The sequence below is a fragment of the Oncorhynchus tshawytscha genome, linkage group LG01, assembly GCF_018296145.1.
Source record: "Oncorhynchus tshawytscha isolate Ot180627B linkage group LG01, Otsh_v2.0, whole genome shotgun sequence".
Taxonomy (NCBI): Eukaryota; Metazoa; Chordata; class Actinopteri; order Salmoniformes; family Salmonidae; genus Oncorhynchus; species Oncorhynchus tshawytscha.
Window position 1 is genome coordinate 79,134,186 of NC_056429.1, and position 17,804 is coordinate 79,151,989.

At 40.9% G+C, this 17,804-nt stretch overlaps 1 protein-coding gene across 2 annotated transcripts in view; it reads left to right on the forward strand.

The window, feature by feature from the left end:
* Positions 1 to 17,014, forward strand: part of LOC112257679 (complement C1q tumor necrosis factor-related protein 1) — a 42,736-nt gene extending 25,722 nt beyond the window's left edge. Inside the window, exons 2-5 of one of the 2 annotated variants that reach the window (XM_024431452.2) lie at positions 7,694 to 7,698; positions 12,512 to 12,705; positions 12,879 to 13,015; positions 14,049 to 17,014. In XM_024431452.2, coding sequence (XP_024287220.1) covers positions 12,512 to 12,705; positions 12,879 to 13,015; positions 14,049 to 14,599 — 882 coding nt within the window. In that variant the 5' untranslated portion in view covers positions 7,694 to 7,698 and the 3' untranslated portion in view covers positions 14,600 to 17,014. The remainder of the gene's footprint in view (positions 1 to 7,693; positions 7,699 to 12,511; positions 12,706 to 12,878; positions 13,016 to 14,048) is intronic. The other variant, XM_024431443.2, reaches the window with a different exon arrangement.
* The last annotated feature ends 790 nt before the right edge of the window (positions 17,015 to 17,804 follow it).

The following is a 17,804-nucleotide window of genomic DNA, read 5'->3' on the forward strand; positions in this document are numbered from 1 at the left end:
TAACTTAGTGTTTTTGGGCACAGGGACTATGATGGTCTACTTGAAACATGTTGGTATTACAGACTCCGACAGGGAGAGGTTGAAATTGTCAGTGAAGACACTTGCCATTTGGTCAGCGCATGCTCGGAGTACACGTCCTTGTAATCCGTCTGGCCTTGCGGCCTTGTGAATGTTGACCTGCTTAAAGGTCTTACTCACATCGGCTTCGGCGAGCGTAATCACACAGTCGTCCGGAACAGCTGATCCTCTCATGTTTGTTTCAGTGTTACTTGCAGAAGAATCGAGCATAGAAGTAATTTAGCTCGTCTGGTAGGCTTGTGTTACTGGGCAGCTCTCGGGTGTGCTTCCCTTTGTAGTCTGAAATAGTTTGCAAGCCCTGCCACATCTGACGAGCATCGGAGCTGGTGTAGTACGATTCGATCTTAGTCCTGTATTCATGCTTTGCCTGTTTGATGGGTCGTCGGAGGGCATAGCGGGATTTCTTATAAGCTTATAAGATTTCTTTCCCGCTCCTTGAAAGCGGCAGCTCTACCCTTTAGCTGAGTGCAAATGTTGCCTGTAATCCATGGCTTCTGGTTGGGGTATGTACGTACAGTCACTGTGGGGATGATGTCATCGATGCACTTATTGATGAAGCCAGTGACTGATGTGGTGTACTCCTCAATGCCATCGGAAGAATCCCGGAACATATTCCTGTCTGTGCAAGGTCTTTTTTTATGTAGTGTTGTGATGTCTCTCTTGTCGTGATGTGTGTTTTGTCCTATATTTTTAATCCCAGCCCCCGTCCCCGCAGGAAGCCTTTTGCCTTTTGGTAGGCAGTCATTGTAAATAGGAATTTGTTCTTAACTGACTTGCCTAGTTAAATAAACATAAATATATATGTAATAATAACGATCATATTTGATGTACACAATACATTTTTATCTGAACATTCTGTAAATTTCCATTCTCCTGAACAAGCCCCAGGTGTACAAAATCAAGTCAAACCAATAAGCCAATGATATTGGAAATTTAATCAAAGCCTATCGGATAACTTGTTTTTAACTAGGAAAGAGGAATTTATAACTTAATTTTTCCAACATTACATAGGTACAGCAAATCCCCTTAGTGTGTGGGACACTTTTAAAGTGTTCAGTATTCATCTCTAAAACAAAAGCAATGTAGGTCAAAGGAGTCCATACAGTCTCCTCCATCTCCTCTAAATGAAGCTAATTATATAGATTTGTTTCAATTAATAATATAAAATTAACAGCCATACAGAAAGACTCATGTGAAGGTGAAATTACAGAGGAGGAATTTATCGACGCAATTAAAGCCTTTAAGTCTGGGAAAACTCCAGGGCTGGATGGCATACCAGTTGAGGTATACCAAAACCTTTTTTATATATACTCAGAGGACCATTATTAGCATGTTATAACAACTTCTATGTAAATGGTAGATTATCAGACACTCAACAAGAAGGTATGAATTAATTATTACTGAAACAGGATACAAGTGGGAAATATAAAAATTGGAGGCCCGTTACACTTCAGTGTCGTGATGCAGAAATTCTTGCAAAATGTATATTGTTGGACATTATTCATTCTAACCAGACAGGTTTTTTACATGGAGGATACGTTGGAGATAATATAAGTCAAAAACTGGAAACAATAGAACACTGAAAAATCTGGGAAACCAGGACTGCTATTCATTGCTGACTTTGAAAAGGCTTTTTATATAGTATGACTGGAGTTTATATAGAAATGCCTGGAACATTTCAATTTTGGAGAATCTCTTCTACAATGGGTTAAAATTATGTATAATAACCCTAGGTGTAAAATAGTAAATGATGGCTACTTCTCAGAAAGTTTTAAACTAGTAAAACAAGGTTGTCCACTATCGGCATATCTATTTATTATGGCCATCAATATGTTAGCTATTAAAATCAGATCCAACAGTAATATCAAGGGAAATACAGGACTTAAAAACGAAGATGTCATTGTACGCTGATGATTCATGTTTTCTTTTAAATCCACAACTTGGATCCCTTCACAGGGATCTAGATCATTTTTCTAACCTCTCTGGATTACAACCAAATTAATATAGTATCAAATGTACTACATTACATATTGGATCACAAAAAAATATACATTTTACATTATCGTGTAGTTTACCAATAAAATGGTCTGATGGTGATGTGGATATACTCGGTATACATCTCCGGAAAGAAAGGATCTCACTCCAATACATTTTAATAGAAAGTTGGCAAAAATAAATAAGATCTTGCCACCATGAAAAGGTTAAATACCTTTCTATTTGTGGAAAAATCACCCTGATTAACTCTTTAGTAATATCCCAGTTTACCTATTTGCTTATATGCTCTTTTAGTTTTTTAACCCTCCTATTATGTTGCGGGTCAATTTGACCCATTTCCACTTTTGAGTTGTCTAAAATACTAGTACTACTAGTATACTACTACTACCTCTCCTTTTCTTCATGAAATTACATTACTTTTCCAAATTTATGGTCATGAACCTAACTTCAAAAGGTGGACACACTGATGTGTTGTGGAATATCTGTGTAGATTTTGTATACGAACATGATGATGTGGGTCATTTTGACCAGGAGGCTTTCATGTGTATAGATATTTGCGCAGGTCCAAAATAAACAAGTGTCTTGAATGAATTTTGTTTTGAATGGTTCTGGTTGCGCTTTTATAATTATGTTTGGGTGAAAATGAGCTTTCCCAAGCTTCATCTCAATGCGAGAGCAACAGATCTCTGATGGATGCAGTGGATGCACGTGTTGACAAGAAATGGAAAAGATGCCAGCTCTGCCCTCCTCGACGAGACAGTAAAACCAGCACCACTTGTGTAGAATGCAATAAATACATCTGCAGAAAGCACACACGTACATTGTGTTCAACATGTGGAGAGAAAGACTGAGTGTTACTCTTACTGGGAAATACAAAAGAATGCCTACTTGAGGAAAGAGAAAATGCTTGTTTGTGAGAAAGGAAATATGTTTAACTAATAACAAAATTAAACGGGCATATTTATATATATATATATATATATATATATATATATATATATATATATATATATATATGAATTTGGGGGCAGAAATGATTAAATATTAAAGCATTAGACTTCTCACTAAAGGCTTCAGTCATACAAAAGTTATACTTAAATCGGAACTGGTTCTCTAGCTAATTAGTAAGAATGTCTCACCCTATGTTCATAAAGGCCCTTTTCCCTTTATTCAGATTACAATATCTCACTTTCAGTTATTTGAAAAGGAAATCATCTCCCAAATATTGCTATTTTTTAAGACAAGCCTTAGAAAGTTGGTTGCAATTTCAATTTAATCCACCAGTGTCATGCCCTGGCCATAGAGAGGCTTTAATTCTCTATTTTGGTTAGGTCAGGGTGTGACTAGCGTGGGCATTCTAGTTTCTTTATTTATATGTTTTCTATTTCGTTGTGTTTGGCTGTGTGTGGTTCTCAGAGGCAGCTGTCTATCGTTGCCTCTGATTGAGAACCATACTTAGGTAGCCCTTTTTTCCACCTGTCTTGGTGGGAAGTTGACTTTGTTTAGGACACATAGCCGTTGAGCTTCACGGTTTGTTTTTGTAGTGTTTATTGTTTTGTTTGGTGTCATTTTGATTAAATAAAAGAACATGTACGCTCACACCGCTGCACCTTGGTCCTCTCCTTTCAACAGCCGTGACAACCAGAAAAGACAGAACAAGTAATACAACAAATATTGTGGTTAAACTCAAATATACTAATTTTATGATATAATGTTTAAAAAAGGTATATTCTTTGTAAATTATATCATAAATACGACTGGTGGAGTTATGTTACACATGCAGACAACAAAAACATGGAAATGTCTGCAATACCCAAAATTTCAACCAACTAATTGCAGCATTACCGCAAAAATGGAAGAGGAAAGTGGAAGGGGGAAAAAGTAAGGAACTTGTCTGTCGACCCTGCATTAAAGACCATAATTGGTTAAAGACAATTGTGATAAATAAAAAAGTTTACCAGTTTCATTTAAGGACCCCAAAAATTGACAGCCGTGCCATATAGATTGCAAAATAGTTGGGAAGAGATTTTTGACGTGCCGATTCCATGGCACATGGTTTATGAACTGATACGCAAAATGACGCCGGATTCAAAACTGAGAATTTTTCTATTTAAATTATTATACTAAATTCTTGCAACCAATAGATTTATTTATATGGGGGATACAATCTTCCCAGCTCTGCAGATTTGGCTGCAAATAGGCAGATTCATTAGATAATTTGTTTTGGTACTGTCCATTTGTAGCTTGTTTTTGATCCAGGAAAGCCTGAAGAATTGCAATATTTACCTGGAGCTAACCTTGCAGATAGCACTACTGGGTGATCTCAAAAGTCATAGTCAATCGATCAATAATATAATAATACTTTTAGCAAAAACTTTTGTTTTCAATTTACAATCTGTCGAAACAATGAGAATAGAAAGGTTCAGAACTTTTGTGAAACATCACAGCACAGTTGAAAAATATATGGCAAATAGAAATCCAATATGGATGGTGTTAAGAGATAGACGGGAGGGGTTGAATGGAGCTGAAGGTTGGGACTAATAACTAATAACAACAAGATAACTAATGTAAAACATACTGTGCCCGTAAAACGTATATAGGTTAAGAACTTTTGTGAAAGAACACAGTTTGAAAGCTATGGCAAATAGAAATCAAACTGGATGGACATCAGACATGGATAGGAGAGGTTGAGCATAGAGGAAGGACAAGAGTAAAAACAAACAAAACATAACTATTGTAATAGGTTGTGTCCATAAAATGTGTATAGTATGTATAAGCTGGAAATACAGGCCTCAGCGTTGTTGTTCACTAGTTTGCTCCAATTGGGGGAGGGGTGGTGGGGTTGGAGAGTAATGAAGGAAAAATATATATTTTTTAAATATATGCATTTGTATGTATGTATGTATGTATGTATGTATGTATGTATGTATGTATGTATGTATGTATGTATGTATGTATGTATGTATGTATATATATATATATATATATATATATACAGTGGGGCAAAAAAGTATTTAGTCAGCCACCAATTGTGCAAGTTCTCCCACTTAAAAAGATGAGAGAGGCCTGTAATTTTCATCATAGGTACACTTCAACTATGACATAAAATGAGAAAATAAAATCAGAAAATCACATTTTTAATGATTTCTTTTGCAAATTATGGTGTAAAATAAGTATTTGGTCAATAACAAAAGTTTATCTCAATACTTTGTTATATACCCTTTGTTGGCAATGACAGAGGTCAATCGTTTTCTGTAAGTCTTCACAAGGTTTTCACACACTGTTGCTGGTATTTTGGCCCATTCCTCCATGCAGATCTCCTCTAGAGCAGTGATGTTTTGGGGCTGTTGCTGGGCAACACAGACTTTCAACTCCCTCCAAAGATTTTCTATGGGGTTGAGATCTAGAGACTGGCTAGGCCACTCCAGGACCTTGAAATGCTTCTTACGAAGCCACTCCTTCGTTGCCCGGGCGGTGTGTTTGGGATCATTGTCATGCTGAAAGACCCAGCCACGTTTCATCTTCAATGCCCTTGCTGATGGAAGGAGGTTCTCACTCAAAATCTCACGATACATGGCCCCATTCATTCTTTCCTTTACATGGATCAGTCATCCTTTGCAGACAAACAGCCCCAAAGCATGATGTTTCCATCCCCAAGCTTCACAGTAGGTATGGTGTTCTTTGGGTGCAACTCAGCATTCTTTGTCCTCCAAACACGACGAGTTGAGTTTTTACCAAAAAGTTATATTTTGGTTTCATCTGACATTCTCCCAATCTTCTTCTGGATCTTCCAAATGCTCTCTAGAAACTTCAGACGGGCCTGGACATGTACTGGCTTAAGCAAGGGGACACGTCTGGCACTGCAGGATTTGAGTCCCTGGCGGCGTAGTGTGTTACTGATGGTAGGCTTTGTTACTTTGGTCCCAGCTCTCTGCAGGTCATTCACTAGGTCCTCCCGTGTGGTTCTGGGATTTTTGCTCACCGTTCTTGTGATCATCTTGACCCCACGGGGTGAGATCTTGCGTGGAGCCCCAGATCGAGGGAGATTATCAGTGGTCTTGTATGTCTTCCATTTCATAATAATTGCTCCCACAGTTGATTTCTTCAAACCAAGCTGCTTACCTATTGCAGATTCAGTCTTCCCAGCCTGGTGCAGGTCTACAATTTTGTTTCTGGTGTCCTTTGACAGCTCTTTGGTCTTGGCTATAGTAGAGTTTGGAGTGTGACTGTTTGAGGTTGTGGACAGGTGTCTTTTATACTGATAAGTTCAAACAGGTGCCATTAATACAGGTAACGAGTGGAGGACAGAGGAGCCCCTTAAAGAAGAAGTTACAGGTCTGTGAGAGCCAGAAATCTTGCTTGTTTGTAGGTGACCAAATACTTATTTTCCACCATAATTTGCAAATAAATTCATAAAAAATCCTACAATGTGATTTTCTGGATTTTTTTCTCTCATTTTGTCTGTCATAGTTGAAGTGTACCAATGATGGGAAAAAATTTCAGTCTCTCGATGTGCAAAACTGATAGAGACATACCCCAAGCGACTTACAGCTGTAATCGCAGCAAAAGGTGGCGCTACAAAGTATTAACTTAAGGGGGCTGAATAATTTTGCACGCCCAATTTTTCAGTTTTTGATTTGTTAAAAAAGTTTGAAATATCCAATAAATGTCGTTCCACTTCATGATTGTGTCCCACTTGTTGTTGATTCTTCACAAAAAAATACAGTTTTATATCTTTATGTTTGAAGCCTGAAATGTGGCAAAAGGTCGCAAAGTTCAAGGGGGCCGAATACTTTCGCAAGGCACTGTATGTCCAGATGGCACCGAAGAATATGGCTGACTTTTTACATTCTCCCAACCAATTGTGATATTTTGTTATTTTGTTCTGGGTGAGAATTTTGTGTAACTTATTTGTTAACTTATTGTATACATAATGTTGCCTCTACCGTCTCTTATGACCAAAAATAACATCTGGACATCAGAACAGCGATTACTCACCGCGGACTGGAAGAAACATTTTCCTTTAACGAGTCCGACAAGAAGGATATCCTGCTTTCACTGGAACAGGCCCAGATCCATGCCTTTTGCGTGAAGAAAAGACACAGGAAAAGGGGCCGCAGATCAGGAAGCCTTCTGAGAATCCGTAGGCGAGCGAGTAAACCCCCACTGCCATCTGTTCTTCTTGCTAAGGTGCAATCATTGGAAAATAAAATGTATGACCTACGATTAAGATTATCCTACCAACGGGCCATCAAAAACTGTATCATCAAATGTTTCACCAAGACGTGGCTGAACGACGACACGGACAATATAGAGGTAGCAGGATTTTCCATGCACCGGCAGAACAGAGACGCTACCTCTGGTAAGACGAGGGGTGGGAGTGTGTGTCTATTTGTCAATAACAGCTGGTGTGCGATGTCTAATATTAAAGAAGTCTCAAGGTATTTTTCGCCTGAGGTAGAGTAGCTTATGATACGCTGTAGACCACACTATCTAACAAGAGAGTTCTCATCCAAATTATTCGTAGCCATCTATTTAACACCACAGAATGAAGCTGGCACTAAAACCCCTCTCAACCAACTCTGTAAGGCCATAAGCAAAGAAGAAAATGCTCACCCAGAAGCAGCCCTCCTAGTGGCTGGGGACTTTAATGCAGGCAAACTTAATTAAGTTTTACCAGAGAAAAATTAAATCCTAGACCACCTTTACTCCACACAAAGAGATGCATGCAAAGCTCTCCCCCGCCCCCTGTTTGGCAAATCTGACCACAATTCTATCCTTCTGATTATATATAGCAAATTCTCGAGTGTTATTTAGTCTTCCCAACTCTGGCATGATAACAATAATTTAAACAGGTTAAGAATCACAGATAGAATCCCAGGGCACGTTCTCAAAGCATGCACAGGCCAGCTGGCAGATGTCTTCCCAGACATTTTCAATCTCTCCTTGTCCCAGTCTGTAATCCCAACATGTTTCAAGCTAACCACCATTGTCCCTGTTCCCAAGAGCTCCAAGGTAACTTGCCTAAATGACTATCGCCCGGTAGCACTCACTTCTGTAATTATGAAGTGCTTTGAAAAGCTGATCATGGCACACATCTACACCATCATCCCAGACACACTAGACTCACATACCGCTCCAACAGATCCACAGAATACACCATTTCAATTGCACTTCACACTGCCCTCTCCTTCGTGGACAAGACGGGAAATAACTATGTGAGAATGCTGTTCATAGACTACAGCTCAGCGTTCAACACCATAGTACCCTCCAAGCTCATCACCAAGCTAGGGCCCCTGGGACTGAACCCCTCCCTCTGCATCTGGATCCTGGACTTCCTGACGGGCCAGCCACAGGTGGTAAGGGTAGGCAACAACACCTCCCCCACGCTGACCCTCAACACAGTGGTCCCTCAGGGGTGTGTACTTAGTCCCCTTCTGTATTCCCTGTTCACCCATGACTGTGTGGCTGTGCATGACTCCAACACCATCAAGTTTTCTGACGATACGACATTGGTAGGCCTGATCCCCAACTGCGATGAGTCAGCCTACAGGGAGAAGGTCAGAGACTTAGCCGTGTGGTACCAGGACAACAACCTCCCTCTCAACATCAGTAAGACCAAGGAGCTGATTGTGGACTATTGGAGAAAGAGGGGAGCGAACACCCCATCCACATCGACGGGGCTTTTGTGGAGTAGGTCGAGAGCTTCAAGTTCCTTGCCGTCTATATCACTAAGGACTTAACATGGTCCACCCACACCCACACAGTTGTGAAGAGGACATGGGAGGGCTGATTGAGTTTGAATAACAGACTGGAAGCTTCAAAAGGAGGGTGGTGCTTGGAATCATTGTTCTTCCTCTGTCAAACATGGTTGCATGCAAGGAAACATGTGCCGTCATCATTGCTTTGCACAAAAAGGGCTTCACGGGCAAGGATATTGCTGGCAGGAAAATTGCACATAAATCAACCATTTATCGGATCATCAAGAACTTCAAGGAGAGCGGTTCAATTGTTGTGAAGAAGGCTTCAGGGCGCCCAAGAAAGTCCAGCACGCACCAGGAGCGTCTCCTAAAGTTGATTTAGCTGCGGGATCGGGGCACCACCAGTACAGAGCTTGCTCAGGAATGGCAGCAGGCAGGTGTGAGTGCATCTGCACGCACAGTCAGGTGAAGACTTTTGGAGGATGGCCTGGTGTCAAGAAGGGCAGCAAAGAAGCCACTTCTCTCCAGGAAAAACATCAGGGACAGACTGATATTCTGCAAATGGTACAAGGATTGGACTGCTGAGGACTGGGGTAAAGTCATTTTCTCTGATGAATGCCCTTTCCGATTGTTTGGGGCATCTGGAAAAAAAGCTTGTCCGGAGAAGACAAGGTGAGCGCTAACATCAGTCCTGTGTCATGCCAACAGTAAAGCATCCTGAGACCATTCATGTGTGGGGTTGCTTCTCAGCCAAGGGAGTGGGCTCATTTAAAATTTGCAGAAGAACACAGCCATGAATAAAGAATGGTATCAACACATCCTCCGAGAGCAACTTCTCCCAACCATCCAGGAACAGTTTGGTGACGAACAATGCCTTTTCCAGCCTGATGGAGCACCTTGCCATAAGGCAAAAGTGATAACTAAGTAGCTCGGGGAACAAAACATCGATATTTTGGGTCCATGGCCAGGAAACTCCCCAGACCTTAAAATAATTATGGACTAGGTCCCTGTGGCGGGATCAAATCAGCGGAAATTTTAGAGCACAACCTATAGTTTTCGATAAAACTCAAACTTTCATTAAAACACACATACAAGGTACTGAATTAAAGCTACACTCGTTGTGAATCTAGCCACCAAGTCAGATTTGTAAAATGCTTTTCGGCGAAAGCATGAGAAGCTATTATCTGATAGCATGCACCCCCAGAATACCAGACCGTCAACAAAACAACAGATTTTGCGGTAGCCGGCACTACCCAAAACGCAGAAATAAAATATAAAACATTCATTACCTTTGACGAGCTTCTTTCTTGGCACTTCTATATGTCACATAAACATCACAATTGGGTCTTTTCCCCGATTAAATCCGTCATTGTATACCCAAAATGTGATTTGCTGAAGACCGGTCTGATCCAGAAAAATGCCCCTTTACAAGACGCAACGTAACTTTTTAAAATTACAAAAGTTGCCTATAAACTTTTACAAATCACTTCAAACTACTTATCTAAACCAACTTTAGGTATTAATAAACGTTAATAATCTATCAAATTGATCACGGGGCGATCTGTATTCGATAGCAGCGAGTCTTGAAATCATACTCCATGTTTTCACTTTCATAACATCCTGTGGTGAGCCCCAAGAAAGGAAGTGCCTATACGTCACCAAACCAAGGATAAAGCAGCCACAAAATGCCAGCACTGGCGACATCGTGTGGAAGCTGTAGGCGTTTACAGGGGATCCCCATGTATTTTCTTCAGCCTTAGACAATACATTGACTGGCGGATGAATATTATTTTTGTGTTTTTGGTGAACAGTTTTTCGAAGGATTTTGACTCCTAAACACGTTCTGTTATAGCCACAGACACGATTTAACCAGTTTTAGAGACTTCAGAGTGTTTTCTATACACACACACTTATCATATGCATATACTATATTCCTGGCATGAGTAGCAGGACGCTGAAATGTTGTGCGATTTTTAACAAAAAGCTGCGAAAATTCGCAGCCTCCTTAACAGGTTTTAACCCCATTGAGTATTTGTGGTCAATCCTCAAAAGGCGGTTGGACAAACAAAAACCCACAAATTCTGACAAACTCCAAGAATTGATTATGCAAGAATAGGCTGCCATTAGTGTGACCCAGAAGTTAATTGACAGCATGACAGGATTGCAGACGTCTTGGAAAAGAAGGGTCAACACTGCAAATATTGACTCTTTGCATCAACTTCATGTAATTGTCAATACAAGCCTTTGACACTTATGAAATGCTTGTAATTATACTTCAGTGTTCCATAGTAACATCTGACAAAAATATCTAAAGACAATGAGGCAGCAGACTTTGTGAAAATTAATATTTGTGTCATTCTTAAATCTTTTGGCCACAACTGTACTTTACTGTACTCTACTCTACTGTACTCTACTGTTTTGTACTGTACTCTACTGTGCTCTATTGAGCTTTACTGTGGTGTACTTTGATGTCCAAGCTTGTGAAACATAGATGTCTATAATTGGTTCAGATTTGTTCCGGCCCAGACCAACCATATTTGGTGTTGTTTGGGTGCAGAGACATTAAAATAATAGCCAGTGTGTAGAATAATACCCACATATGCAAAGGAGGATATTGGATACCTTTGTGTACCTATTTAGGATACATCACCATGGAGAAAATGATATTCATAATTATGCATTTCTGTGTAAAACAGATCAGGCATGACAAAATTCCTTTATCGCAATTCCCTTACCAGATGTAAATCCACTTCACTTACTGTAGTTCAATAACCAAAATAGGTTTTTTTCAAAGTCAATGTGTCATGTCATAGCTGACACCCCATTCTTTCTGCAGACATAATTAAATCATATTTCAGAGCAAATATCTATTTGGAAAACATGGACACATAAAAAAACTGAGTGAGATTTTACAGAGATTCTGTTACCAAAGTTTGCATCTGCACAGTTCTTTTGTAAAATGTTCAGTGCAAAATGTAGTTATTGTGCATAGAGTTGTATGGTTTGTTAAACTTTGAAATCAATGGTTTTGAGTCTCAGCGCTTTTACTTTACTGTGGAATTGACGTTAGAAGTTATATTCTTCAAGAATTATAGGGTATATATCATTATTAATTTCTAAGTCCAAAAATTGATGGAGTAACTAAGGATTCTAGCTTTAAAGAAGTTCAAAGACAATCATATTCTCCAGCATAATTTCTCTTGAGTTAGGCTAATGTGTGGAAATGTGTGTTTTTATTTATTTACTTTTTACTCTGAGAGTACAGTCTGTCTATATTCCCTATATAGTGCACCACTTTTGACCAGAGCCTTTGTAAAACGTAATGCACTATATAGTGACATTTGGGACGCACCCTGTTGTTGTTTGTCATATTGAGGTGTCATAGCCATCCAAGTGAAAACAGATGAGAATATATGAGTTTGGTTTATCCCACAAACACATTATGTAGCAGGCCAACCACTCTGTCTCCAGAGACACTTGGGTCTGTCCCCAACTTCACCGATTATGTCGTAATCACTGTCCTAAAGAAAGAAAGAAAGAGGTCTATTCATGGCAAAACTAAAGTGCAGAACAACCATACATTTTTTATGGATGATTCTCAATTGTATCTCCTTGATTTCCTGTGTCCTCTCTCCTCATCTCCTTCTCAAAGTACATTGGAGAAGATATGGTAATTAACTGCATATGAGCTCAATCACTTCCTGATTATGACTGATGTCACTTCCTGTTTCCCGAAGATGACAGTGCGGGATGGGCAGCCGCCCTCTGCCCTGTGTGCGTGGGTGGTACTGCTCCTGTTGGTGGTCTCAGGTGAACCCTACCGGACCCCCTACGACCAGGAACAAGACCAGAACAGAGACAGGGACAGTGAGACAACAGACCTCAGGACAGACCCCAGGACAAACACCAGGGTCTACCACAGAGATGTCAGGTACTACTGCATACTACTCCTACATACTACCCTTCTGAGTGGCACCCTATTCTCTATATAGTGCACTACTATTGATCAGGGTCCCTATATGGGCCAAAAGTATTGCACAAAATAGGGAATAGGTTGCCATTTGGGATGTATCCATTGACATTGTTTTCTATTGCCACTGGTAGTGAAGTGAGGGGTAAAGACTGTCGGCGGTGTTGTGACCCTGGAGAGCAGCCCCCTCCTCATTATTCCAACCCCCACTACCCACAACATTACCCACAGTACCAAGCGGTGCCACAGATCAACATCACCATCCTCAAAGGTAGGTTGGTCACCTGCACTACTACTGACTACCACATTAAGTTAAGTGAACTTACGTACTTAAACTTAACCTTGTTCCCAGGCTCAATTTCTGAGGAGAGATGGTTGGTGGACGCAATTAACTTGAACTTAACTTCAACCGTTTGGAGAACCTGAATACCTGGGGGACAGCACTTTCCATTTAAAGAGTTGCAAGAACATCAAATTAGTGGTCCAGTGTAGCAGAAAGCAGATTGGTTCATTTGTAAAGGGCCGAATAGCAAATGGGTCTGAAGTTAGCAACTGAAGCTCGCAACTAGCAACTACACACAAGGCTTTCGAGAGTCAGCGAACCTCTCTAACCAGAATAATGTCTCTGCCAAGATCAGTTCAGGGTCAGGCTAAACCACACAGACATGCAGGGTCTTTGGCAAGCAGGATGAGCTTGGTGACTCTCCACAAAGATGAGAGGGGACAAACGCTTTGGGTTTGTGGGTAAGTAAATTGTTCCCCAGGGTTAGGAAAAGTAGTGGGTTAGGACTCACTGGTGGGCTGTGAAACGTTTTACTGGGTCTCAGCTTTAAAACTGGACTGTGTCTGCATTCCAAATGGCACCCTATTGCATACATAGTGCCTATGGGCCCTGGTCAAAATAAGTACACTATATAAGGAATAAGGTGTAATTTGGGACTCAAGTTGTGTCTTGGGGGATAATGATGAGGCGATTAAAGGCTTTGGGCGAAAACATGTTTGGGAACCAGTGGGTTAGGAGAGGGGACAACAGCTGTGGGTATTTGTATCTGCCACGTTGTACATCTTGGATGCTGAGACTGTGAAAACAGATGTGGTACTGTAACTGTTATGGTGAATGACCACTAGCTATGCAAAGCAGTGGGCAAATCTGTGTCAGACACAAACACAATAATTTATCTGTAGTCTTACCTTAAACCATGACCTTTGACTGCATTCACTGACCTGAGGTATTCTCTTTTTATTGCCTTGAAAAGTTGCATGTACTGGCGTTTTACTAACATTTCTACTTCTTCCTCCTCCAGGTGAGAAGGGGGACAGCGGCCAGCGAGGACCGTACGGTAAATCCGGTAAGTCTGGCCAATCCGGTCCCCGAGGGCCCAACGGCATCAGGGGCACCAAAGGGAGCATAGGGACCCCGGGTGAACCCTGCAAGGCCCAGTACGCTGCTTTCTCCGTGGGCCGCAAGAAGGCCATCCACTCCAACGACTACTACCAGACCTTAGTGTTCGACACCGAGCTCGTCAACCTCTACGGCCACTTCAACATGTTCACCGGCAAGTTCTACTGCTACGTGCCGGGAATCTACTACTTCAGTCTGAACGTGCACACGTGGAACCAGAAGGAGACGTATGTGCACGTGATGCATAACGAGAGGGAGGTGGTGATCCTGTACGCTCAGCCCAGTGACCGGAGTATCATGCAGAGCCAGAGCCTGATGCTAGAGCTGGAGAGAGAGGACCAGGTGTGGGTCAGGCTGTTCAAAGGGGAGAGAGAGAACGCCATCTTCAGCGATGACTTTGATACCTACGTCACTTTCAATGGATACCTCATCAAGCCAAAGAGCGAGGGGTAGGAGGAGGGGGACGGTTGCATCTATGTCCCAGGTGGCACCCTTTTCCATATATAGTGCACTACTTTTGAGCAGAGCCATATGGGCCCTGGTCAAAAGTAGTGTACTATATAGGGGAGAATAGGGTGCTATTTGAGATGTAGACAGGGTTGTGGGCTTGTGTGATATTATGGACGTGTGAAACGAGATGGAGACACAATCAGAAGAGTGATTGGTTCACAGTTCGTAGTAGAATATCTCCTTAATTTTCTTATTGTGTCTTTTAATACATTTATTTTATATAACATAATCCAGATAGCAAAATATATATTTTGAGAAGTAAACCAAGCCAAGTCTTAATCTAGCAAAAACATGTTGCACACACAGTCCAATAAAGATTGAGGATCTTTTGGATGTTTTGTCAGGAACCAAACAAAATGAATTCAAGATTGTCACTGTTGTGTTGTTGAGTTTAAAGTGCCTTGAGGGTGTGAAGAAGTGTCCTGCATCTGCAGCCATCATATAGCTGTACTGATGTCCCTTTGGCCAGTAAACCTTAAAAAGTACTCCATGTCCCCTGGCAGCAGTAAGGTTACATCCCAAATGGCACCCTACTCCCTATATTTTGCACTACTTTTGACCAGAACCCTATGGAGCCTGATGAAAATTAGTGCACTAAATAGGGAATAGGGTGCCATTTGGGATGGAGACCATTTGATGAATTATGTATTTTGTGTGATGGAAAGTATTATAATTCTTACCAAGTTTGCACTCAGATAAACCATATGTTAGGTTAAGAGCACCCATCATAGCTTTCAAATGCAAATGTAGCGATAGAACATCTTTTTGAGTTACACAAAATGGCTATTAAATTACACTGTAAACATATCCTAAAACAAGTATTGATAGGGCTTACCCAGGAAAAACTTCCATAAAGGACCAATTCACAGTGAACAGGAGATGGAGCACTTTATATCTTGTTATTCAGGCTTTATTCCCTGACTGGATGAACTACACAGGTATACTTCATATATCATAAAACTTTTCATACAACCTGGACTAGATAAAGCAACAGGTGCTAGAAGTGAATGAGACAAAGCATGGCATAGCTGTACATTCATTCACATAGCTGCATTCTGGTTGTTCAGTGACTGTGGACATTCAAAACCTGGAAGCAAACCTCTTTCCATTCAGATAGAAAAGGTCACTCCATTTCTGCAGTGTTGTCTGTCTGACATTTGTAGACTGTAGTCAGCCCTGTCTGTGGAGTTATTGTACTAGGGTGGGGTTGCCCTTTGATTATTTGAATAAAAAACCCAGCGCCAATATTGACAACATTGGTCCAGTGTGGATGTAACCCAGTCTCCATAATACAACAATAGACTCAGATTTACTGAAGATACAATATCGGTTTAGCAAAAATGGAAATGATAATCGCATAGGGCAAAATCAGTTACATATACAATAATAATACTAGATGGTGCTTTAACTGTTCAATGGTGCTGTTTAGATTTGAGCAACAATCAATATGTATATTATTGAGTTGTGCAAAGTATTTGATATATACTATGTTTTTAGTTTTTTTATATAATGTATTGTCAATAAAAACGTGTTAGACCTCAGTGGTGTAGAAAATATCTACCAAAATATGAATATCTTAAACAAAATATGTTTCCACAAGCCAGTATTCACTTTCCATGAAACCTTGAGTCATTTAAAATGTCCAGGGTGGTTTCAGAAATATTATATTTTTATACAAGTTGACGTCCCTAGAGCTCACTGTTAACTCCCAAGGCCCCATTCCAAACCAAACTCCCACACCCTATCCCTGCGTCTTAGTTGGGCCCTGTTCAAAACCAAACCCCCACACCCTATCCCTGTGTCCTAGATGGTGCTTGTTCCAAACCAAAACAAACCCTCACAACCTATGTCCTAGTTGGGCCCCGTTCCAAACCAAACCCCAATCAATGGGTCCTAGTTCGGTCCTTGTGCAAACCAAATCCTCACACATTTTTAACATTTATATTTTAGTAGACGATCTTATCCAGAGCTACTTAATGAGTGCATACATTTTCATACTGGTCCACCGTGGGAGTCAAACCCACAACGCTTTCATGCTTTACCAACGATCCATGGGTCTTAGTTGACTGTCCCTCCTGGTTCTGAAGGGCCTCTTTTCAAACCAAACCATCACATGAAAAGATGATCTAGGGAGAAAGGCCAGATATTGAATTTGGTCTGGAATTCGATCCCAGGAAATACTTAGCCGAGACCAGAATTGCCAGAAAATGTTTTAGTGCCTGCAGACATACATGTTTTCTATAGTAGACTGTTTGACTAAGGCTGTTCAGCCACTATGCATTGTTTAACAGTAGTTTTGATACAATCAAGTTGAGTATGTATATGGACCATATTCATTAAAAAGACAAATAAATAATGTTCTGTTGTTTGAGTGATAGGGTGCATGAGATACATGGTGGTTTTGCATGCTTGTTTAGTTGTGTGTGTGTGTCTGTATTATATAGGGTGTGTCTCTATTTCTCCTGGCTATTTGATGGTGTGTACCTGCCAAACTTTCTCGGTGGACACGGAGGAATGTGTTTGTGAGAACAAAGCACACCAACCCAAACCCAGACCCAACCTGTAGACAGCAAATATTATGTCTCTGTCTTTCTTAGTTACTACTTCCTCTCTCTGTCCCTCTCTCTCATTCTCTATGCCCACATAGGCACATATGCATGCAGTAGTCATACACACACACACACACACACACACACACACACACACACACACAGAAATAAGAGCAATTTTGAAATGTCATAACTGTTTTGCGACAGTAAAACCTTTGAATCATTTCTATAGGTTCCTGGTTTTGCAGAGGTCTTCTTCTGCCCTCTTGTGGCTTGGATTGGTAAAGCAGCTCTGTGTTTGATCCTGACCAATTCCCTGTCCTATCCTGGCCTGTCTTGGCTCAATCCCAGCACTCCTCCTGTTCAACACACACACACTTCACAAACACACTGTCAGCACTACACTACCCCCCACCCCCATACACACACACCCCGTACACCCTCGCCCTCAGTATCTCTGGCCTCCAGCCATTTAGCCACTAGCAAGAATGAGCTGCAAAATAAAAGCATAAAAAAACTGGAAGAAAAGGTAACACCAGTCGTCTTTTTTTCCCTCCCCTCCTCCTTGTCTCACTCTCTCCTTCTCTCTTCCCTTGATG